Source organism: Gymnodraco acuticeps, unplaced genomic scaffold (assembly GCF_902827175.1).
Source record: "Gymnodraco acuticeps unplaced genomic scaffold, fGymAcu1.1, whole genome shotgun sequence".
Taxonomy (NCBI): Eukaryota; Metazoa; Chordata; class Actinopteri; order Perciformes; family Bathydraconidae; genus Gymnodraco; species Gymnodraco acuticeps.
In genome coordinates this window covers 2,634,557-2,660,384 of record NW_022992160.1, presented here as the reverse complement: position 1 = coordinate 2,660,384, position 25,828 = coordinate 2,634,557, and the positions used below count along the sequence as shown (strand labels likewise).

The window sequence follows — 25,828 nt, the reverse complement described above, 5'->3', positions numbered from 1 at the left end:
GTTTGTGGCAAGCTATGCCTTTTGGCATGATATTTACAGATGGCAAGGTTAAGCAAAGTGCATCCAAACACTTGAATTATTAAAAGCTATTTTGTTTTTTGTTGTTGCTTTTGAGAAAGAAAATCTGATTTGTATCGTATTGTCAGTTAATTAATTTGCAGTACACTGTATGTGTATCAGACAGGAACAAATGGTATTGAGCAATGCCTTCTTTTTGTATATACAGAAAGCATATATAATCATATGTGCAGGATGTGCTTTGCATATTCTAGTCATGGATTACAAAATGACTTTTTTATGGAAGAACAAGCCAACCAAAGAGTGTACCTGTGCTGTGGGGCTGCAGCAGCTGAGTCAGGGACTTGCCCTTGGCAGCCAGTTTGCCCCCGAACACCGCCTTCAGGGCCCGGTTCCCTGCCTCCACCTGCACCAGAGCTGGGTCTGGAAGATAAACAAGCACAAGGTTTCAGGATCCACAGTACTGGATCGTGCTGAACACTAAAGAAAACTATCATTTTCATTTCTGCAAGGTAGTGTGGTTACAAAATAAAACTGTAAAACACATGGACAGAAAACTCATCCCTGAGATGTCCTGTGATGTCATTGTCTCTAATATATGACATTTTAAACGAAACATGAATGTTGACATCTTTCCAAATATCCTGGTCAGTGTGTGGGTTACAGACCGGGGGCCTGCTTGTAGCTCTTCCCCAGGTGTGAGAGCCAGCTGCTGCGGAGGATCCAGTCCCCGTGAGAGGCCCTCTCAGTGAGCAGCCTCACTGCGGTGGGGATCAGCCGAAGAGCGTCTCCCTCCGCCAGATCCACCACCCCCCCCGGAGAAACTCAGGCCTTCATGGACCCCGCTGCCCTGCAGGGCCCTGCGCAGGTCACTCAGGCTCAGGGGGCGGCTCCTGTGGACAACAGCAATGAGTCAATTTGCCAGGGTTTAAAGTCTACAACATATCTGCCTTGCATTTTAACTCTTATTGTACTCCACTTTAACTGGCAGTTAGACAGTGTTTACATCATAGTAAACACATACAGTACTTTAGCTTTTAATGCTTACAGTTAGACCTTCACTGCAAAGAATTTCAGATCTCATGTGACGTCATGCACTTACACTCAGCTGACATTTCAACATGTTCTTATTGTATACGTTTCCCTGACAACAAATCATCCATTTTAACTAATACTGACTGTATTGTCAGCTTCTTAAAATAAAGCAACACTTTACTAAGCACATACACTATACCATTTTCCCCCTGAATTCTACATTAAATTGCCAGTACGGGTGCAGTATTTTAATAGTAGGTACATCTGATGTTCCTTTAACACCTGGATAAATACACACAGTGTATATAATGTGTTGTATATTTCTGTGATGGCTCTCAATACTCTCCTCACCGTTTGCCCTGCAGGCTGAGGGTGTTCAGGCAGAATGAGAGGACCTGTCCGTCTCGGAGGACAGCGGAGAAGCAGGAGTCCTCGGTGGAGAGGAGGGCGGAGGGGAAGCCGTCGGGCCAGACCCCCGCACACAGCAGCCCACTCCCCCAGTCCTCCGTGTCCAGGATGGCCAGCTGCTGCTCTATCAGCAGCTGGGCTTGCTGGAAGGAAATAATGCATCAATGTTTTACTCCTATTATATGTTCTAAATGTCTTTATGCTGGAGGAAAGGTTACAAATGTATGCTTGGGTGGACCATGAATAGTCACAGCAAATGTTTTGGGAATCTGATTGGTTAGTTACCAGAAACCATGTCAAGTACCAAAATGATTAATCAAATTGAAATTGCAGACTTTGGCTTGTGATGCTCCAGCAATAATGTAAATGTAGTCTAACTTTGGGCCTCATCATTGAAAATATCACCAAATATATCAAGTATTTACACTAGGGCTGTCAAGTTAACGCATTAATAACTAATTATGTTAACGCGATTAACGCATGTGTATTTTTTTTCCTCGGCCGCCCCGTAGTTTCAGAGCGCATCAAGTTTAAAATACCATCTACAAGCTGATGCTGACAGCCCCGCTCCTGCCGCCCGCTTGTGGCAGACCACACTTCCACGCTCACCGGCAGGCACCGACTGGCTGTTGGGAAGACCGGGAGGGTGTGTGTATGTGTGGCTCGAACGAGAGAGAGACCTTACGTGTATTGTTGTTGTTAGCATCTGGTGCTAGCTAGCTGCGCTAACGGATATAAGGATCTGTTTAAATGAAAACAGAGGAGCGACATTTCGCCCACAACTGCGCCGAGCACTTGACTTTATGCAGGAAGCCAGACAGAGGGACATTGTACGAAAAGTCAGCACACTCAGAGTCAGCACGGATAGTGCACGTAACATGATTGCAGCGTCCAGGCAGCTCCCGTTCGAGCATATGCCTTGAGTTGCACAAATAATAATAAACATGTGCATAAAGCATATTTGTCCACTCATATGTTGATAAGAGTATTAAAAACTAAGGTACATTTAGAACAGATCAAAAATGTGCGATTATTTTGCGATTAATCGCGATTAAATATTTTAATCGACTGACAGCCCTAATTTACACTGTCTTTTATTTGATAGGTCACACTGTTATGTTCCACCAGCATAGAGGGGGAATATAAATGTAAATCTCAGAGAAATGTGACCCAAAGAGAGAAAGAATACAAAAGGGGTAACAAGTTAGATGTCTGGTGGACACCACGGGTGTGAGGGCATTACCACATTGAGACAGTTGGATCATGCATTGAAAAGGGGGTGTCCATACCTTTTGGTTGGTGTTGGTGCGCTGGCACTGAGAGTAGGCCTCTCCACAGGCATGCTGCAGGGCGCTGGGTAGATCCACGCCTCTCTGCAGCTGGCAGGACAGCAGGGAGGCCGCATGGAGGAGGGAGGCCACTGAGGAGGCCGGGGAATCTGAAGGATGGAAGCACATCGTTTAAATTATCTCTGAGACTGAAGTCCTGGAGATCAGTTCCCTGCACTATTCCACTTTTTTTCTTTTTGTATCTACTTGCACAATTCTTTCAGTTTTTTTCTGTTGCACTGTTGGAGGAGCCTGTGACCTAAGATCATAACTACACTGTAGCTATGTACGCATGACCGATAAAAGCCTTGAACCTAACTGAGCTTGCAGGTCTGGCTTGGTGGAATATCAAATTCCCTTGCTCTTCAGAAAATCACCCTTACTGTATGCTTAAGGCTACATATTCTACCTTTGATAGGATTTGGTGAAGCTTTTTATCCTTTCTTGAAGGGGAGAACACCACAGTGACCTTTGTATAATTTGTATTTTATTATATATTTATATTATGCCCTGATCTGCTTTCTATCTTGCTTTTTCTTTTTTTTTATGATTAATAAGTGAACATTTTCAATAAAGTCCTCTGTCCAGTCCCTGACTGACTGACATGCAGCATTTCTTTGTGTTGTTGTTATCAATGCTTACCCCAAATGGCAGTTTTGATACTTTTATGTATTCCTATTAGCAGATCACACACACAGTCCCCGGTCACCCCCGCAGTGTGAAGCAGGGTCTTCAGGTCCAGTGTGTCCCAGCAGACCCCCTCATGTTCCCCTGGGATGTATATCTCCACCCCTCTGTTCCTCATGGCTCTGGAGAGCTCCCCATGAACAGGATCCATGGTGAGGAACAACCTGCAACGCCCGAACATCAGCTGATCAAGGACAAACTTTTCAACAACTTCAATAAAAGAAGTGAACAATATTGCATGCTACCTGAAGTTAGGATGAGGTGTGATTTTGGGGGTCTTCCCGTCTATGACGCCTCGTTCGTTGATGGTGAGAGATCCACCGGGCTCCAGCAGAGCATTGAGGCGATCCAGGACGGAGGCACTAACAAGAACACATGGTCAGTGCAATGAGCTAAATATGTTGATATACTTCGCTTTATCTACAGCTCATTTCAAATAACTATCTCACACTGTTCGGGACTTCAATTCCTTTGCTCCCCATATCTGCATTACTTTCTGTAAATATGTGCAACAAGCTTTAGTTTGGTTTTCTTGAAGCCGGTAACAAAATGATGATATTTTCTAACACATCTTCTGCATAGCTCTCAGACCCTGAGTTTTTAATGAGGCCCAGGGTTGAGGCCATTTCTTATATATACACCATGTAGAAATCGCAACTAAACCAACTTTTTACAAATAGGTCAACAAGAACCCAAATCACTTTCTCTCACCTGCAGAAGTTGACGTTGTCCATGAGCAGCCAGTCCCCGGCCTGAAGGGCCTGGACCAGCATCCCGTCCAGCCACTCGAAGCCTCCGTTGGTCCAGCCGTCCTCCAGCTGAGCCAGGCGCTCCTTCAGCAGCGTGAAGTCCAGCTGCAGTTTGGACATGTCTGGAGGAGAAACACAGGCGTGTTACAGCAGTGAGACCATACTCCTGATCGTCCCATCAGGCAGTATTCAGCTGTCAGACACTGCTGGGCCATTACCAGTGAACACTTTGAGCTTTGTGTTGAGTTTCTGCAGCAGCAGGATGATGACCTCCAGCTTGTTCAGAGCCTCTGAGTTGATGGTCCCCCCCGTCCTCTGCTGCCTCTCCTCCTTCAGCCAGTGGCAGAACAGACCCCAGGTCTGCAGCAGGAACTCCGTGTCCTGGATTCCCACATCCAGCGACATCAGGCCACGCCTTATCACATTAGCAACTATGTAGTCCACGCTCTCCAGAACTTGTTGCCATGGCCGCATGATATCAACCTGGGACGAAGAAAAGGTGCAGAGTGATACAAACTGAAAATGTAGACATTGAAGAGGCACTTAAATTAGGAAATGTTCGTTCATATGAATGAACCATTGTGAGGAATGTTAGCTGATCCATTCCTATGATTTAAATGTATGGAAATTAAGTTAAAGTCCTTGTCCTGTTTAACTATTTGTTTTGCCATTTATTTGATTTTAAGTTACATATATTTTTTTATTATCATTTATACACTCTGATATGTTTGCTATATTTGCATATTGTGTACTATGGTTAGAGAGAATGTTAGTATATCTACAGTAATATGTTAAATGTCCAAAATCATAAATATAGTACAGAGAGATGTTTCCAGACAGAAAGAGGCTGGTTACACTAGAGATCTGAGGTGCCGCTACCTGTTCGAACCCCCCCAGCAGCTCCGTGGTGTCCATGGCGCTGTTCATGGCCAGCACCCTGAGGCGGTGTCCCGTCAGCAGAGCCAGCAGGCGGGCCAGGCTGGTCTTCCCGCTGGCTGTGGGGCCCACCAGTATGGTCATCCAGCCCATCTCCACACACTTCATCAGGGACTCCAGGGGCCGCAGCACCTGGTGTGTGATGGACAGGGGGGGATCCAGGGCCACAGGGGCCCCACCGATGCGCTGCAGGACGGAGAAGCCCACCTGTAGGAGCAATCCATGGGAGAACAAACCATTAACTTCTCCTCATCATTTAGATTTCTACAACACCAGACAGAGGTTTGGTTGTCCTGACGAACCTGCAGGTTGAGAGGAGTGATGTGGAACTGCCGGGAGCCGCTGTACGGCTCAGAGTCCTCCCCGAACACCTTCCTGAACACCGACAGAACCTGTGGGACGGCAGGGGTTCACAGAATGAACAGTGGAACACACTTTACAAAGAGGTGAGTAACAAGAGAAGGAATAGTGAGGTTGGTGACTGAATGCACTGAAGTTAGAGGGTGTAATCTTTGCATGATAAGCAGTTGAACTACTCTGCACCGGCAATGGTGCTGCCCGAATAGGAAGAACAATCGGTGTAATGAACTACTACTACTAGTTAAAAGTATGCATTTTGGTATTAAACCTCAGCGTGCAAAGTTCACAAACACAAACTCCCAAGAGGAGGACAGAATGCAGTCTCTTTTCTGAAACAGCTCCATATATTGAGGATTACCACCCATTACGTTCAAACCAAATACATTTCCGACTACCTTGTTCTGAGGGACCTGTAGATGTATTTTTCCCAGACCTTCAAACCAGGACCAGATATGGTCTGTTCAATTGGCCAGCACCCTTGTAACCAAAAGACTGGCTCTGTTATGCCTGAGTCTGAAATGTCCTGCTCTCTTTACTTAGATGGCAAGACAACACACGTCCCAATCATAGGTTTTTGTAAAAGATCATCTTTGTTTCATAGTGTCTTCACAAGTGCAACAGTATCACCATTAAAAGTATCAAAACAACTGGAACAAAACACAAAAGAAAAAAAGGAAGTATCTCAAGTACAACAGACACTAATGAATTAAACATGATTGTTTGAAAACCCAATAGAGTGGTGCAGTGACGCGTCCTAAAACCCGGAAGTAAGCTTTTATCATTTTCAATTCATAAATCTATCGATTAGATTTATGATTCGAAATTATAAAAGTAGGGTAGACATGTGGAGATTATCGGACTGAACAAAACGTGATCCGTCTCTTAAATGTGTGTCAACCACAGACCTTATTTCCAGCTATTTTCCAAAATCCTATGGAGAAATTGCGTTGCTTTTTGTCGAGGGAACCAGAAAAAGCTTACTTTCGGGTTTTAGGACGTGTCACTGCACCACTCTATTCAACTACTTCTAATTAGTGTGAATGCTGTGCAACAGCATTCCACTATAGTTCTTCAAATCTTTATTCTTCCTCTTCATCTTCTTATTTCAACCAATATTTTGCCGTCAAATAACTTCAGCCTACTTTCAGCTAAAGAAACCATTCAAATATCAAACTATTCAGCCTTTTCAGCACATGATGGGAAACTTTCAACTTTTTCAAAATATTTGATACTTTTTGAAATATTCAGCTTTTTAAACTCTTTTTTTAACATGTAACTCAATGGGAGGAACCTTCAAATCCTCTTTTAACTAAACCGTGCGCCAAATGCTACTCCTTCCACATACTTTCAGCTAGAGACTTCATTCCAACTTTAAAATGATCACAAGACCTTCAGCAGCTGCACACCTTTAGTACATCTGCCAAAAAGGCCACATTATGGATCCGAAAGTGCACAAAAAGCACACTCAGATGCTCGTCGGGGTCCTGAGACGCTTCACACAATGAAATGTCACCGATATCTGCTACGGTTCTTCAACAAAACGTTCACATGTTTATCTCTCATTCAGATCAATGGAAAGGCTCTCCTCTCACTGATTACTGTACATCACCATGGAAACCTTTGATCTCTGGGCTCAAGCACAGGTGTTTCATAACATCATTAACTCAAACATAAACACCTGTGTGATGGAACACGATGTCATAACTCCAACTGACATGCTCAGAACGCCACCAAACATCACATGATGGTTAACACTGTGTCCCTGAACAGCTCTACATCAAATCTGATGTTACGTAATGTGGTGTTACTATGGCAACGCATCCCTTGCCATAAAACACGATGTCGCTGTAACTCCAATGGACACGGCCCGATCGTTCCCCAATATTCACCTGTATATCACCTCTCCATGCCTCAACAGCTTTACGCCAAATCTGAGATCTCACCCTAAGCCGTTTCCATGGAAATGCATCCCTCGCCAAAAAACACGATGTCTAAATGCCTATGAAAAGGGTCAAAACAGCACCAGACTTCAGATAATGATCCAGCCTTCACCATGTCTATGTGCCAATAATGAGTTTTCCTCAAAAGCGGTTGCCATGGCAACGCATCCCTCGCCAGAAAACAAGATATTGCAAAAAGTGCTCAAACTTCACATGTGTGCTAACAGTCCAGCCGTGAAGACATCTACGGGACAGTTTTGAGATTTCTTCAAATGCAGTTCAGGGTTTCCCACACAGACTATACTTGGGCGGGCCGCCCAGGTATATTAACGGCCGCCCAAGTATATTTCGCGACCCATTTTTTTTTTTATTTTTTTTTTTTATAAGTTTTTTTTGTATTTTTTTTTTTGTATTCGTCCGTGACCACGACACCATCTGCGATCGATTAACTTGTGGACAATGATCCCTCGCTCCCTTGCTCTGATCTCGCCTCGTTAAGTGGCCTGCCTCACACAGGGTGACTGGCTGTCCACATGATGTGGCCTGCCGACATGGCCACTGTCATACAGATCATAAATCAAAGCCCTTGATTGGTCTCTGTGTGTCATTCAAGCTCGGGATAACCTCAGCTCAGGTGAGCTAAAGGACTCTCTGAGTGTTTAGATAGTTAACTTAGTCTAAGTTCTCAGTGGGTCTCAAACGGTGTGGTCACCATTTATGTAAACACATATTTCCATTTGAGAGGGTAGTGATTGGTCTAATGCAGGGGTACTCAAATACAAATCTTAAAGGTCCAAAATAAATGTTTCAATAAGACAAAGGTCCGTTTATTACGGTCATTCAAACTTTTAAACAATTGCAACAAGATTCTTAACACGAGGTTGCAAAAACAAAAATAATCTGTATGCAGCAGTTTTCATTGTTATTGTGTCTGTGCTTGACCCCTCAGAGTCGCAGTGTAAGAGCTGCACAGTTATGAATAAAGGCAGCTGCACCCTCTTTCATTCAGCATTCCCATTAGTGCTTTATAAATGTCTTGCCCCCTTGTGTGTCCACTGAGGTTCGTCAGGCCCAACACATCTTCAACAAACTCCCCCTTTGCCTCATCATAAAAACTAACAAACACCAGCAACTGAGCATTATCAGTGGTGTCAGTGGACTCATCCACAGCTAAGGAAATGCACTGTGCATTTTCTATTCCATCACAAAGCTGATGAATCAAATCACCAGCCAGTGTTTATGTTCTTCTGGTTGCTGTGGAATCTGAGAGGGGGATTTGCTTGATTTGACCTGTTATTTCCTCTTTTTGTTTGCCTTCAACATGGTCTCCATCACTTCAGTCATGCATTCTTTTATACTGCAGTTATTATCCAGTGGAAAGCCCTTACCTGCTGGCCTAGTTCAATCAAAGTGGTTACTTTTTTTTGGCTGGGCAGTGTAGTTTTACACACCGTCTTATTTGACTTTCTCAGGACTTAAAACAGTTTTTTGGGGGCAGACCCCCTCAAAGAAAACAATATATTTACACACGTAAGGTCATCATCTTAATAGTTGTGTATGCTCATCCATGAGCAGAGCATCAAGTTGACATGTCTATTACAGCTGAATGCGGCGATTACCATTTTGTTCAGAAAAACGCCTCACAAACGTATTAAGATCAACAGCTTTAGTGCGTTTTGATTCAATGCTGAGTACAGCCACACTGACAGTCTCTTCTCTGTCAGTGTAGACCGCAAATACCTCATTCCTTCAGCGCTTGGGTCCGAATGCTTCTCGTTTTGCGCCGTCCAGTTCAAAATGAAATCGCCGCCAATCGTATATCCACGCTCGCGCTAGGACCGGGGGAGGGGTTACATGACGTGCATCTTGTGCTGCATTCACTTGCACTCGGACATTAGAGACTTTCTCTCATAAATGTCCGATGAGCCACAACTTTTCTTTCAAAACAAAGCTGCCAACTGGGGTGGCAGCTGGGGTGGCAAGGCCTATTTTTAGGGTGTCAGTTGCCACCCCGGTAGGTGAAACTAGGCTACTAGCTACAGTACAGATGGAACTAGATGAGCTGTTAACTCTCGCTCTGAATTATTTTTGTTTTAATTCTCGCTCTGACTCAGACAGGTTGAAAGAGACACACACATTTTTCCCACCCGCATTCTGCGAAGACCCGCCCTACTGTGCCTCTGATTCGTAGATTGTTTGGGGGAAAAAAACGCTGACTGGATGCTGAATGTGATTGGACCAAAGCGTTGACACACACAGGTGGAACACAGTGGAACAGTCAGACATGCAGAGCGCTGTTTGCAGTGGACATAGCGGAGAATTTTTACTCGTTGCGAATGCGTTGTGGCGATGTCTCACATATAATACAGAAAGATAATACATATGAAAAGTATAATTTGCTCAGAGTCCGGAGATAGTGGTGGTTCGGTCCGGATCCGGACCGGAGTCCGTAGTTTGAGGATGCCTGGTCTAATGGATAGTGAGGTGGGCTGAAGATCGGAAGGCTGTGAGTTCAAATCCCGCCAGGAACACCACCACTAGTGTGCCCTTGAGTGCCATCTTTACGCAAAATGGTGATACAAAATGATTATACAAAATGATTATACAAAATGAAAACTTTTTCTTTTTTTTTGCGCACCCCCCCCCCCCCCCCCCGCCCGCTGCCACCACCCGCCGAAGTATATTTCAGATCTGTGGGAAACACTGCAGTTGCCTTGGCAACACAACGCTCGCCATGAAACACGGTTTTCTCATAACTTCAGTGAAAATGCTCGAAATGGCCCAAAACTTCACAGGTTTGGTAACGATGCAGCCATCAACACATCTAAGCGTATTATGGGATGTCATCAAATGCTGTTGGCATGGCGACAGATCATTCGCCATCAAGTTAGTTCAAAAGTTTGCAGTTAAAATATTCTGCTGCTTTTCAAAGCATTTTTACTTTCTTTTCTCATCTTAATACACATTCATTCACTACTTACATTGAATATATAACTCCTTCAGCCTATTTTCAGCTGCAGAAACCATTCAACTATTACATTATTCAGCTATTTCAGGACATCAAGGCTATACATGTTGTTTATACCTTTTTTAAACATTTTCTTTTAAATATTAAGCTTCTTCACTATTTTTCCTACTCTTCCAGTTTAACATTTCACTTTCAAGTCATTGCAATGCATTTGAGCTGTAACAATTTAGATTCAAATTATTTCACTTTTCTGCATTTCTCCGCTAAGTTGAGCAACACACTTACTTGGTTTCTGTAGCTAAAAGCATCTACAGAGACTATTCAACTAATAATATATTCAGCTTTTTCTGCATTTTCAGCTAAATTCAGCAACAAATGTTCACAGTTTACAACATTCGCACGCATTTTCAGCAGGAAATGCATTTTCTAGTTGCCTATATTAATGTACTGATTATGTTTGTGGTGCAGATTGGAGCAGCAGTGTACCTGAGCCTTGTCAGCCTCCGTTCTCATCCTGTCAGCAAACACCAGGGCTACATGCTGCCCGGGGTTGAAGAACCCTGGAGACTGGTCAGCCTGCATCAGCTCACACCAGCGGAACAAGTCGCGCAGGTTGAACTCCCAGGGACTTCCCTTCTGACCCCAGCGCCGCTCCACACACACCTCCTGGACCAGCTGAAATGCAGAAAGAAAACCTCACGTGTAAAACTTGGCCTGATGCTCGCCTCGCAGGTCATATCTTCTCACAGCAGACAGAGAGGAACTCACCCTGTTACTGAACTCCACCATCTTAGCTATGATCTCCTTATCGATGCTGGTGAAGATGGAGTCTCCGATGAACTCCATGTCTTTGCTTGTGAGTTGGTCCACAAACACCTAGGACACAGGGGGAAGGCAGATGTAATCTAAGTGATCTTAAGTGATATTGTAAATGTTTCTAAATTAAAGGTTTAGTATGTGAAATGTCAAGGCGACAAACAATGGTGTAATACATAGAAATGCATGTTCAAATATAAATCTGCAACCAGAGAATATTTGCTTAAAAAATAACTAAAATGATTGATTTCTACTGTAAAATATGTATTAACCAAAGAGAAAGATTGTATCATGAGCAATTGGAAAAAAGGTTAAATTAAAAAAAGACATTTAATTTAAAAGTCATGCACTTTTTATTAAATTACCAAGATATCAATTTACAAAATCCCCAAATATATTAATAGACAGGAAAATAAGAAAAATAATTAAACAAAACTAAAAACTGCAATCGATAATCATTTTGAAGTATCTTAAAAAATGTGTATAAATCCCGCTGCTCCTCACCTGGGTGAATCTGTTGAGGAAGGACTTGGGCAGCCCCTTCCGCCCCCCCCCCTGAGTGAAGGGGTTCTGGCAGCCGAAGATCTTGGTCTTCTCCGGCTGAACCTGGAAGCTCATGCCCAGCTCAGGGATGTAGATCTCTGCTCGGTGGTCGAAGCAGGCGTTCAGACCCTCCAACACCGACTGGGAGGCCAGGTTCAGCTGTCACCATGACAACAAGTCCAGTCAGTTTAAAATCCCAGATTATATCAACGCATTACAGTTTGTTTGATTAAGGTTAGTGTAGGAGCCATGAAACATGTTTAGTATTGCGTTTTGTTTTAATATAAGATATTTGTTTGATCACTATTGATTGGTTGGCTTGGGTCACATGGATATGGGCGGCACTCATTATAACCTGTTCACCTGCGTGAGGTGTGTGTGTGGAAGAGAGGGTGACACAGGGCCGTTGCACTTTTTGTTGACCGCAAGATTTGTGATTGCTTTGATTATTATTATTACAATATCTATGTCTGATCACCACGTTTTGACCATTAAATACATTATTATTCAAAAGAGTTTTGATCTCAGCAAGTACTCTTTTTTAGTGTGTCATACCATATCAAACAGGCCCGGCCTCAGCCTCTCAGCAACTTTGTTAGTTTCCTGCTGTCGCTATAGTTAGTAATCAAAAATGGAGGTCGTTTGACGAAATGAAATTAAAAACATTGTGCTTACCTCGTCCAGGACCACCCAGTGTCCAGCCTTCAGAGCAGCCAGCAGGGGGCCATCGCGCCACGCAAACTCTCCCCCCTTTCCTCCCTCCACAGGGAGATCTGTCCCAAACAAATCCGTAACATCCTGCCAGAGAGCAAACCATCAGTCAATAGCATCAGAGCCAGGAAGTATTAAAAGATCCGGAGCTCCATGGAGAGCATTGTTTAATGAAGTCTCACCGTCTGCTCCGACAGGTTGATTCTGACCAGATGGTTCCCTGAGGCTTTAGCCAGCGCTGCCACCAGGCTGGTCTTCCCCACGCCGGGGGAGCCCTCCAGCAGCACGGGCCTCTGCAGCTTCAGAGCCCGCAGGAGCCTCTGAGCGTTCACCGCCGTGGTGCCAGCTGCCATGGCGTAGTCCGGCAGGTCCCGGCTCTCCGTCTGAGGGCCTGGAGGGACAGGAAGTGTAAAGAGCTCTTTGATTCAAGAACCTGAAGAGAATCTCAACTGAACCAGTTTATTAAGTTACACTCTTTGTAATCACTCTCACATTTTAAACAATTTCTTCATCGATCTAGACCTAAAGCATGTATACCAGGTCTCAGACACCCAATGCAGCTTGGAACCAAAGGTGCACTAACTTACTATAACCAGCAGGCCAAGAGCATCACTAATTAGGACCTACACAAATGATTTAAAGCGGGTGGGTCATTCATTTAAAAAATGTTTTTGTTATATTTATATAACTATTTATGGACAATTTTAGGGCAGGGTATTTGATTATTAAAGAAGTTCCTTTTGCATCAGATTACAGCAGCAGTCGGGATTTAGATCAAGTCATAGATGGATCCATTATGAGTAGTAATATTATTGAAGCCTTAGATAATAAACAACACTGGGCTGCACTCATCATAGACTTATCTAAAGCAGTGGAGTCGGTCCATCATGGGATTTTATTGGAATGTACAATTGGAGTAGATAAATAGACGTAGTTTCTAACAGTTTCAACTCAAGTCTCAGTTAGTATAGGTGAACTGCTTGGGTACTTTCTTCTCCTTTCTTTATTCACCATATTTTTATAACAACTGTATCTAGGGATCACTGACATCCCAAATTGTAACGTGCATCTTCTATGCAGATGACGTCATTTCATTTACCATGTCTCTTAATCTGGCCATTGCAAATGTATGGTCGGCTTTTTATACATTTCAGATACAATCCTGACACATATATATATATATATATATGACTATGCTTTTTTCTAGGTCACATAAGACTACAGCCTACTATAAAGCATATTATAAAGCATTTGAACATATATAGAATGTTATAAATCTGGAGCGTTCAAACCTAAAGCAATGTAGAAGGGGTCGATGCCAAAGAAGTCTTCCCCCCACTGGGGTTGCCGCGGCAGGCCGCTGTCATACACCCTCAGGGCGTCCAGCACTTCCTGGTCCAGTTTGGTCATGCTGCTCAGCCGCTGCTGCAGGAAGCCCAGGCACAGTCGGCGAGCCTGGAAGGCGTTGTCTGCAGAGGACACCGTGGTTCCTGCAAGAAGAGGGACCCTCAGATAACAATCAACACCTCCTTGGAGAGAATCTTTCTCGGTGAAAATAATAATAATCCATCAGCTCACCAGAGCCAATGCCGTCGATGTACACCAGACATGCTGCGTGGATGAAGGCGGTCACGGTGTCCAGTCTGAGGTCCCACTCTGCCTCCTCTTCCTCTTCCAGGGCTCCCATGGTCATGAAGCCGTCCTCGTCCCGCTCACACACAACGTTCAGGAAGTACACCCAGGACAGGATGTCTCTGACACTCAGGATGCAGCGCCGGCCGAAGTCCTGCTGAGTCAGCCACTCGATGAAGTCCAGCATCAGCTCCGCGATATCGCCGCCTGCGCCAGACAAAGGAACAACATCAGGAACACTTTCAATTGGCTGTCTTCTATGTTTTCACACATCAATCGTTTGCTATGCTGTAACTAGGACTGACTGGATGTAGCTAAGACTTGTTTCAGCAACTTCGTCTCTAAGCTAGTTTACCGTCGATGGAGAGGCCTGAGCGCAGGTTGTGCTGGATGATCTGAACCAGGTCACTGCGGCTGTTGCTCTGAGGACACCATATCTCTGTGAAACGGTTCCTTAGGGCAGGAGAGAGCTGGCCAAAACAAACAAGCACAAGAGTTATACTCTGCCTTCATACAGGTAAAAGCACATTTAGACATTTTAACCCTCCTGTTGGCTTTGGGTCAAATTTCATCCGTTTATAAATGTTTTTATGTCAGACAAATAGGTTATTTCATCTAATTATTAAATGTTCTTTGCGAGAAAATGTATGATGACTATTTGCAATGAATTACATTTATATTTGATCAAAATAAACTCCTTACTGAACGTTGACATACATCAGTAATTAGACCCTCCAGAAAAACGCGATTCTGCGATCGCAGAATTTACCGCATAATCAGCAAAATGGCGCAGATTTTTAAAAGGCCGCATATTTATCAAAAGGGCGCATAATCCCCGCATTTTTCCACACAAAGTTGAGGGGAAAAAAAGTTAACTCGTCTTGACGTGAAGTGATGATGATGACGCGATGTCATCAGCTCGCGCATCACAGAAGGTAAACAACACCGTAGCGTGAACGTGTGGAACTCACACGAGAGTTTCTCTTCACCAAGATGAACAAATCTAATCCATCTCATTTACCGACGAACATTTCTGCTAAAGACCGGGCAAAGCAGTACCCCGATGTCTTGCACGACAGTGAGGGGGAAACTATTCTGCACCCCGTGCAACTGTGTGTTGGAGCATAAGAGAACATTGACGGTGACGACCCACTTTGATTCATTCAAACATTCGAAAATGCTTTCTGCTGCTGCGGACAAGAAAGCCAAACAACTCACGTTCACCGAGGCATCGACCTCCAAAACCCTTTCGAGGGCTACAAGAAACGAGGTGAGAAGCCTACAAGATTGAAGCTGGTCAGATAACGAACGAGTAAATGAAAACAGAATGAGGTGGAGAAGTGTGTGTGTGTGTGTGTGTGTGTGTGGTGTGTGTGTGTGTGTGGTGTGTGTGTGTGTGTGTGTGTGTGTGTGTGTGTGTGTGTGTGTGTGTGTGTGTGTGTGTGTGTGTGTGTGTGTGTGTGTGTGTGTGTGTGAGAGAGAGAGAGAGAGAGAGAGAGAGAGAGTGATTAAAATAGCCCAATTGCTTTTACAATAAATAAACATTGAATGTGTTTAATTGAATAGTAAAGGGGTTTAACGTTAGTGGCAGGTTGTGTGTGAGAGAATAAATAAATAAGCCCAATATTTATTTTTTCCGCATATTTCGCAACTTCCCGCAATTTCACCGCATAAAACCCCACATGTTTGATCGCATAATCAAGGATTTTTGCCCACGTTTTTCTGGAGGGTCTAAGTAATACTTCTGATATTAAAGGAGACATGTCATGCTTTTCCGGTTATTACCCGTCCCCTTGTGTGTTATGAAGGTTTTTATGCATGTAAGCGGTGTGCAGAGTCAAAACCCTCAAAGTACATCCTGTAGCGGGTAAAACTCTAAAACAGAAAATACCTCCCCAAAACGCCTCATTGGTGAAACGTCATTGTCCATTTTTTACTTCCTGGGTGCTGTGTCGTAGAAGCACCCAGTAGCCACGCCCAGAACTATGACGCGATACGGTCATGCGGTACCCGGAACCAAATGGGCCAATCCGTGGAGCCGTTACGTTACGTCCGCGGAGCTGTTACGTTAAGCCCCCGCTGATTGGTCCAAATTGACCAATCCACGGACTTCCTCACACACACACTCAGTGCAGGCAGCTCTGCTGATCTCTCCTCCCTGGCTGCAGGCTGATAACAGACAGTTGGGATCTCTCGAAATTCTCTCTGCAGACCCGTTCTCTCTGCAGACCCGTTCTCTCTGCAGACCCGTTCTCTCTGCAGACCCGCTCTCTCTGCAGAACCGTTCTCTCTGCAGACCCGTTCTCTCTGCAGACCCATTCTCTCTGCAGACCCATTCTCTCTGCAGACCCGTTCTCTCTGCAGACCCGTTCTCTCTGCAGACCCATTCTCTCCGCAGACCCGTTCTCTCTGCAGACCCACTCTCTCTGCAGACCCGTTCTCTCTGCAGACCCATTCCTCTCCGCAGACCCGGTCTCTCCGCAGACCCGTTCTCTCTGCAGACCCGTTCTCGCAGACCCGTCTCTTGGCAGACCCAGTTCTCTCTGCAGACCCATTCTCTCTGCAGACCCATTCTCTCTGCAGACCCACTCTCTCTGCAGACCCAACTCTCTCTGCAGACCCTTCTCTCTGCAGACCCACTCTCTCTGCAGACCCACTCTCTCTTGCAGACCGTTCTCTCTGCAGACCCGTTCTCTGGTCTGCAGACGGCCACCTCTCTCTGCAGACCCATTCTCTCTGGCAGACCATCTCTCCAGACCCACTTCTCTCTGCAGACCCACTTCTCTCTGCAGGACCCGTTGCTTCTCATGCAGACCACGTCTCTCTGCAGACCCACTCGCTCTGCAGACCCGTTCTCTCTGCAGACCCGATTCTCTCTGCAGTACCCAGTTCTCTCCTGGCAGACACGTGGTCTCTTGCAGACCCGTCTCATCTGCAGACCCACGCTCTCTGCAGACCCAGTTCGATCTCATGCAGAACCCACGTTCTCGATCTGCAGACCCCAGTCTCTCTGCAGGACCCCGTGCTCTTCTAGCAGACCCACTCTCTCAATGTGCAGACCCATTCTCGCTAGCAGACCCACTTCTCTCTTGAGACCGGCATTCTCTCTGCAGACCCACTTCGCTTCTGCAGACCCAGTTCTCTCTGGGCAGACCCGTTCTCTCTGCAGACCCGGTTCTCTCTGCAGACCCATTCTCTCTGCGAAGACCCAAGTTCTCTCTGCAGACCACATTCTCTCTGGCAGACCCATTCTCTGCAGACCCATTCTCTCTGCAGACCCATTCTCTCTGCAGACCTTCTCTCTGCAGACCCTTCTCTCTGCAGACCCTTCTCTCTGCAGACCCATTCTCTCTGCAGACCCATTCTCTCTGCAGACCCATTCTCACAGCGTTTATCAACCCTTTTCTTACTCAATATCAAGCCACACTTATTGTTTTTACTTCGGCTGTGACTTTGTGTGTGCTCAGGATGAGTTTGGCTGTGTTTCGCTGTGTATCGCTAAACAAGGAAATCACACCTCCACGGAGCTCAGCGCGATTCACAACGGCCCGACTGGTCCCGACCAATCGGAGCACACTGGGCTCACAGGGAGGGGGGGCAAGAGCTGCAGCGAGCCGTTTAATGGAGAGAGTGAATACTGCTGAATACACGTAGTTTACAGAGATGCTGTATGCGAAACCAATGTGAGTTTGGAAAATTGCACAGTATTTTTCTATTTTAGTATACCTCAACAATGGAATTATGATCAGTGGAAATGGCCATGACACCTCTCCTCTAACTATAGTCAAAACATTTTAAAATGTTGGACTTTTTTTTTTTAAACAAAAAAATAACGTTTAATTGTATCTGTAAATGAGGCTTTATTTACTATTATATGAAGTTGGCTGAAAAGGTGTAACCAAGATTTTGGTTATGATTTATACTACATGCTTTATACACACTCAAACCAGGACAAAGTTGCACATCTGATAGAAAGACAACACAAAGGTTGAAGAGCATTTTGGGACAAACATCGTATTTACATTTTTAGTCAGGCAAATGCAACACAGCAACATTATTCTTTTTTCTTTTTTTTTAATCTACCTCCTTCTTGCCAAAGTCTCCTCCAGGATTCATGGTGGCCACCAGACGGAAAGCTGCAGCTGCTCTGATCAGCTCCACGTCGTCATTGTCTCCGCTGCCCTTCTCCGCCAGCACCAGGGACTTCTCTGTCTCTAAGACACTGAGAGGAAACACACACTGTCAAGGGCCAGCCATGTCTGTTATTCACCTGCATGTGGTTGTGTCTCAAAATGTTATTCCAAGTGTAGCAAAAGTATCATTTGTGGCAGTATACTCTTAAAAGTCTCGTAACAGTACCACTTGTTGCACATATGTTTTACTAACTGTCATTACAAGGTGTCCTTATTGATTGAAAGGGAAAGAGAAGGTGTGTTTTCGAACACAGTTCTTGCAGTTCTATTTTTTTTTTTGTGCAAAATGTTACCATCAATGTCTAATAGAACACAGGCCATCTGCACTGAGAACAGCTTATTGGCCCTACTGTGATCTGACGATAGAGACTACCCCCAGACCACAGCGCTGCTTCTTTCCTTGTTTTTACTCAAAGTCAAACATGTCTAGATTACAGTCTGCCTAAAACGTTTTTTTAGATATCCGATATCTGACAGATCTTCTTCTTGTAATGCTCATGAGTCAAAATACATTTTACTATGCAACTTCGTGCCACACATACAGGTACTGAAATTGAAGCGGTTGATATGTGTGAATCTGGTCTGACAGATTCCCGACATCATGTAGAACAGCATGTTTAGAACAAAGATACAATTGTTATCTTTCATTGGACTAAAGCAGGTTACTCCTATAATGACAGTTTGACCATCACATCCGAACTGTGCAGATACACTTTTGTTCTGCTGCTAACTCCACCTTCAAACAATGTGATGTAGATGACCTGTGCCCCGCCCTCCACAGGAGGTACAGGTGTGTGTGTGTGTGTGTGTGTGTGTGTGTGTGTGTGTGTGTGTGTGTGTGTGTGTGTGTGTGTGTGTGTGTGTGTGTGTGTGTGTGTACCTGTTGAGTCTCTCCAGCACTGAGTCATCTGCCAGGGAGATCTCATCCATGAGGAACACCCCCCCCTCCTTCATGGCCAGCACCAGGGGCCCATCATTCCACTGGAACAGCCTGCAGTCCTCCCCATCAGTCTACACAGAGACACACACACACACACACACACACACACACACAGGGAGGATGATAAATCATGACAAAAGATCTTTCCACAAACACATTCATGCACTGGCTGTAATACCAACTGCCAGTCAACTAATCTAATGTTCATTCTCAAACACACACTAAACCTTTGGTATATTTGGGTGTCCTGCAGTAACAACTCAAAACATCACACCATATTATATTAAAATCATATGGTTAAAATACAGTAGTGCAACATGTGATGCTTGTTTGGTCCTTGCTACAACCTAAACCAGATAGAATTTATTTTTGCAAGATATGCGTTATTCTAACGGCCCGTCCACACAGCGGCGTGCGTTGAAGCTTCCAACGCTTCTGCCCATTCACTTTGAATGGGGTGACGTCACTTTTAGCCAAACTGCATTTTGGGAAGCGACGTGGAGCGTTGCTGGCATTGCTCGCTTCAAAAGTTGAGCAATGTTCAACTTTTGACGCCTCGATGGAGGCGTCAGCCAATCGAATCATATGCCAGTACAAGCTCTAGCCAATCAAACCGCGTGCTTGTGTGTCTGGGGCGGGAGATTCATGTGATTGGTTGTTGGTCGAGTTACAGACACGCCCGCCGGCAAGCGTCAACGCACGCCGCTGTGTGGACGGGCCTTAAGTATCTGGTGAGACCATTTTTTTCAAATTAAAGTGGAATGTTAATTAGGTTAACAATAAATCGTGTTTTTATTTATATACGAAATGAATAAAATAAAAATGTTTCTACAAATATCACAATATGTTACATTTTATCATTATAATGATATCATTCATGATTTCTTAATGTATCAATACTGTCATCAGTGGCGGCTGGTCATTAGGGGCACAGCCCCACCTAGTGTCAGAAGAAAGTATTACAAATAATGATTACAAAAAAATACAAAAAAATAAATTAAAAAACATATAAAATATATTTTAAGGTCATGTTTAATAATCTGATTCGTCTGTACATTTCTGTTTTAGTCTGTGTTCTTCTAATTAGTGTCTAGAGTGCCGTTTTGAGCTGTTTAGAGCCATGTGGGACAAAACCCGATCCTGCCCCTCCCTCTCACAGTCTAAGTGAACGGTGATTGTAAAAACTACACTGCGCATGCTCAGAGTATTTTTCTATTAATGTGTGTGGCAAAAAAATAATGACCGTAGGGGCATAGTGCTCCCATCCCCACCATACGTCATCTCACATAATTCAGAATTGATTGGCTGTAAGTACTCACGTGTGCAGTGCTGCGAAACGTCACGTGTAGTTTGAAGAGGAGACGAGAGAGCAGCATATAGCTAACATCACCAGCGATTAAAAGAAGTAAAAAACTGAAAGAAAATGAATGAAGTTGGCCATTTACTGGAGCACACATTTGAGACACTTAGTCTCGGAGAGAAACTGGAGGTAAAGCGCCTCGGTGCCCACCATCCACCGGATTTCCAAATGGTCCAGACTGCGGGCAAAGTTAAACGTGGGTTTAACGCTGAGTGGTTTGCTAAAAATAAATGGCTAACGGCGAGCATCCAGAAGAATTCCCTCTTTTGCTTTCCTTGCCTGCTTTTTGGTGAAGATCAAGGTACTTGGTCGAGGACAGTTACAAGGACTTACAGCATCTTTCGGAGGAGGACAATGAAGCATGAGAGCAGCAACAGTCATTTGGAAAATGCCGTAAAATTGGGATTACTTGGAAGGGTGAATGTTGCAGCTCAGATTGACAGCGCCTACAGACGCGGCATTGATTCTCATAATAGGAAGGTGGAAGAAAACAGGTACGTGCTTGGTCGGATCATCACCTGTATTAAACTGTGTGGGAAATGTGAGACAGCACTGCGGGGCCACAACGAGTCGGCGGACTCTCTGAATCCAGGGATATTCAGGTCAATTTTCGAGACAATGTGTGAGGGCGATTCCAGGCTTCAACGGCACTACGAAGCTCAGCTTGTTTTCAAAGGGACATCAAGCACCATACAGAATGAACTCTTGGACTGCATGTATGATGTGTACAGGGAGGAAATAGCCAAGCAAGTGGACAACACATCATTTGTTGCCGTTCAGGCCGACGAGACAACCGATGTCTCCTGTAAATCGCAAATGGTGATTGTGCTGCGATACATTATGCCTGACCTCACAGTTACAGAGCGTTTTTTGGAGTTTGTGGAAGTAAAGGACAAAACTGGTGTAGGTCTCTCTAACAGCATCAAGGCTGTTCTGGAACCCCTGAAGCTGAAAGAAAAGCTAATCGCTCAGACCTATGACAGGGCGGCCGTCATGAGCGGTAACGTGCGCGGGGTACAGACGGTGATGAAGGAGACGTACCCAAACGCTCAGTTTGTTCACTGCTACGCCCACCAACTGAACCTGACCCTGCAGCAACTGTGTTCAGCAAGGATGAGCATCCTGAAGGTGTTTTTTGCAGATCTAACTGCTTTTTTCCACTTTTTTTCTCCGGTGCTCCAAAACGTGTTGCAGCTCTTGCAGAGGCAACACAGAGACGCATCCCACGGCCACCGGCTGTGAGATGGAACTTTAAAAGCAGAACTGTGAACGCGGTTTGGGAGACCCGAGATGCACTACTTCAGTGTATGAAGCATATACGCGCACAACCAGGATGGGATGCGGTCACCATAAGTGAGGCATACGGCCTGTCAAAGAAACTGCGGGACCGAGCATTTATGCAGCTCCTGGAGTTTTTTCGTTGCTTATGCCAGAAGTGGATGTTCTATACAACACTCTGCAAAAACGAAGCATCGATGCACCTGGGATCAACAGCGCGCTCTGCCGTTTCAAGGAAAATGTTCAGAAAATGAGGCAGAAAACTGATGCATTGGCCGCCACTGCTCATGATGAAACAGACGAGCCAGGCCGACGAGTCAGCAGCACAGCGCCGGTGATGAAGGAGGCTTGTGACACAGTCATCTCACAGGTGGAACAGAGGTTCTCACAGAGTGACCATTTGATCGCTGCAAAGCTTGTTGACAGCTCATTCTTCCACAGCATGTCCTGTCATTTCCTACACCTGAGCTTGAACTGCGCCGTGAAAACTGTGGCCTGCGTTGGGAAACAAGGAGAAGTTGAAGTCTGAGCTGACCACGCTCTACCGCCACAGTGAGCTTCACACTGGAAACACTGCCCTGTCTCTGTTGAAATCCATTCACGAGAACAACTTGGAGGAAACGTTTGCTGAGGACTGTTATTTTGGTCAAAATAATAGTGACAACTCCGATGACGACATCCGAGTCAGAGAGGAACTTTTCCACCCTCAAAAGGATAAAGACTTTCACTCGCAACACCATGGGACAGCCGCGACTTAACGCATTGGCCATGCTTTCAATTGAAAGCCAGTTGATCCAGCAACTACAGGACTTCATCCCCAAAGTGATAGACACATTCTGTCAGAGGAAGGACCGCCGTGCCGCTTTTCTTTTCAAGTGAGCCTTCAGCTTTGGTAAGTTCATTTATGTCATATATTTGTTGATCTTCTGTGTTTTGCCTCTGCTGGATCGATTGATATTGTGACCTCGATGATGAGTGTCTGTGTTTTCCTTATATTTACAGTCTATGGTGTTTTAATGCTAAAGCATTACGGTTGTTGTTATTGTTAAGAATTACTTTGTGATGGTGACCTTTACTCCATGTATGAAGGTGCATTACTATGACATCCCCACGCTGTGTACGTAAATGTATGCGCTCACAGTGTTGCTCCTGTGGTCTTCAGTATGTAATTTGACACTCCCCCTCTCTTTCTCCTCCCCCCCTCTCTCTGTCCCCCCTCTCTCTCTCCTCCCTCTCTCTGTCCCCCCCCTCTCTCTCTCTCTCTCTCCCCCGACCTCTTTCTGCCCCCCCAGTTTTGTACACCTAGAAACGCCACTGACTGTCATGTGTGAAAGTACCATAGACTGTGTATATAAAGGTCAGTACCTGATGTCTGACGGGTCGCAGGCCTCCCAGGAAGTCCGATGTCTCCATGTGGAGGTGACAGTTGACAGAGAAGAACTTCTGTGCAGACAGAGCAGCAAACAGCTGGCAGATAGTTGTCTTTCCACATCTGGTGACGGGACAGGAACAAATCTTAGCATTATAATAATAACAGCAAGTGCAGCAACATTCACTGACAGGTCAGGACCACACTGCCATGGTAGCTGCTCCGAGAGGTTCTACTGAGAAAGCAGTGCTTAACGCTAATTGCTAACATCGGCATGCTAACATGTCATAATGTTTACTAATTAACACAAAGTAGAGCTGAGGCTGATGGGAATGTTTAGTCATTAGTCACTAGTGTCATCACAACTTGGAGCTAGGGCATAGGTCAGTTAATAGCAAAGTAAAAAAACATGTCCATAGTCTGGTCCCCCTATCCCTCCATAGAGCTAGGGATAAAGCTCTCCAGAACCCTTTTACCCTGATCTTCTGAAGGTCACAATGATTAGAATCTCACCCGGTGTCTCCCACCAGCAGGACAGACTCTCCGAATCTCAGCGCCCGTCCCACCAGCACAGCTAGTCTCCTCATGCCGAGGGTCCACACCACATGGCGAAACTCCTCTGGGACCCCGGCGATGCTGTCGATGAAGGGACCTGTCGATCAGAGCAACAAGACGACATCATGCTGTGTTCATCAGACTAGCTTCATGTCTCTCTGAACAGTTTAATGTAAGTCTATAGTGTCCAATTCCTCTTCCACCTTTAAATGGACGCTTAATGATGCAACCTATAGAAACACAGAGTTTAATAGTCCACAGAAATGTGATGAATACTAGCAAGCTTAATAAATTAAAACCTTAGTGGGGGGAGAAAGGACTTGAAGCAAGACTATGCAACTTTGCAGCCACAAAGGCAACATGTGTCAATGACAGAATAACATTCAATTGATTTCTTAATTCACTTTTGTGATATAACCACTTAGTGCTCCAGTAGCACAAATAGAGGGTTACAAAATCAGAGAACTGACCCATGAATGTCATATCACAGTTACACAAAACAATCTATCGCACAGTAACATTCAGAAGTGGTCTGGTCACACAAAATCTGATCATTCTGCATTAGCAGAAGTCCAAATGCACAAAGCAAGGGAGCCTTTTATTTCTGGGGAATGTAACGGGTTGTTCTATAGTAAAATGACTTTTTATTTGTTTTTGTACATCTAAATATACAGTAAAATACTTATTCTAAATCTTGTAGAGCATCAGTTGTTAATAGAAACATCAGTATGCATTATACAGAAAATGCTGATTATACAATGTACATTCTGTCAGTGCCATGTGGTCAAATGTAAGAACAGTAGGTTGTAGGGGTGTTGAAAATAATTGTTTCTACGATGCATTGCGATGCGGACGTGGACGATTCGGTATCGATGCAGTGACGGAAGATAATCGATTATAGCGTAGTAACGTTGCTTCCTGATTTTCCGGCCACAGCTTTACTATAACGTTTTTTTTTCTGTCACTTTAATATCAAATCGGTCGGTGACGCAGAGATCAGGGAACAGATGTGACAGCGGCACAGCATCACCAAACACGGAGCAGTCTGCTTTATCCACCAACACAAGAAGACCAGTCCAGAACCAACAGCAGAATGACCCGCTCTGAATCACTCCGTGTCGCTGCGGCTCAGGGATTTATGTTTTTCAAAAATAATCGCGTTACAATCATGTCAGGTTTTTGGTGGATTTAATTAAGTCTTGGATTGCAAAGTATGAATGTCCTCTAGCAATTTTCAGACGATATATACGTGTGTAAAGTTTGTGAAGGCAGGAGGAAAGCTTCCGCGATCACCGTCTCCTCTCCGTTCCTCCAAGCCCCGCCCCCTCCCTGAAAATAATGAGTGACAGGCTGATAGTGACCCGATAGAAACTTTATTATTCACTTAATCACTGAGATATAATGAAGCTAACTTAATCTCATACATTCATGGGATTTATGTAACAGTAAGACAGAGAATGTAAGTGTGCACCCACATGCAGTATTTTAGTTGTGATATGCTGTTGTAAATACTCTTGTTGTCTGCTGTGTTCAGACTCAAGTCCTGTGTGTGATGCCACATTCAGGACATTCAGTGTCCTTTCTTTAACAGAAGACCGTTGCTAGAAGCTGCAGCTAGACTGCAGAAGCATTGTTTTTTTGTTTTTGAGGATGGAACAACTTCATACACATATATAAGGAGGCTAGACCTATACAATTCATTTATTTTGGTTTATAAATGAATGTCAAGACATTTATGTTATTGATTTCTGAAGCACTTCCTAAATAATAAAAAGAGAGTTCATATGTATTTACTGCATGTATGCATTGATGAAAAATAAGCCATGTGCAGTAATATAGAAAATTGAGGATGCAACGCATTGGTATGAATCGTGATGCATCGGGATATCGAATTGAATCGAATCGTTGACAGGATAATCGTAATCGAATCGAATCGTGAGACCCGTGAAGATGCACAGCCCTAGTAGGTTGACTGTAAGATCAAATCAAATCAAGTTTTATC

At 44.6% G+C, this 25,828-nt stretch overlaps 1 protein-coding gene across 1 annotated transcript in view; it reads right to left on the bottom strand.

Moving 5' to 3' along the window:
• The window catches only part of mdn1 (midasin AAA ATPase 1), a 135,029-nt gene that overhangs the window by 47,214 nt on the left and 61,987 nt on the right, over positions 1–25,828 (bottom strand). The window contains 24 exon segments of the mRNA XM_034204527.1: positions 328–441; positions 687–834; positions 836–911; positions 1,405–1,604; positions 2,751–2,899; positions 3,432–3,640; positions 3,722–3,838; positions 4,188–4,347; positions 4,444–4,708; positions 5,105–5,368; positions 5,464–5,553; positions 10,916–11,104; positions 11,198–11,305; positions 11,750–11,947; positions 12,464–12,586; positions 12,682–12,890; positions 13,792–13,989; positions 14,078–14,338; positions 14,487–14,601; positions 18,215–18,353; positions 19,205–19,335; positions 23,268–23,394; positions 23,785–23,923; positions 24,297–24,330. Coding sequence (XP_034060418.1) covers positions 328–441; positions 687–834; positions 836–911; positions 1,405–1,604; positions 2,751–2,899; positions 3,432–3,640; positions 3,722–3,838; positions 4,188–4,347; positions 4,444–4,708; positions 5,105–5,368; positions 5,464–5,553; positions 10,916–11,104; positions 11,198–11,305; positions 11,750–11,947; positions 12,464–12,586; positions 12,682–12,890; positions 13,792–13,989; positions 14,078–14,338; positions 14,487–14,601; positions 18,215–18,353; positions 19,205–19,335; positions 23,268–23,394; positions 23,785–23,923; positions 24,297–24,330 — 3,763 coding nt within the window.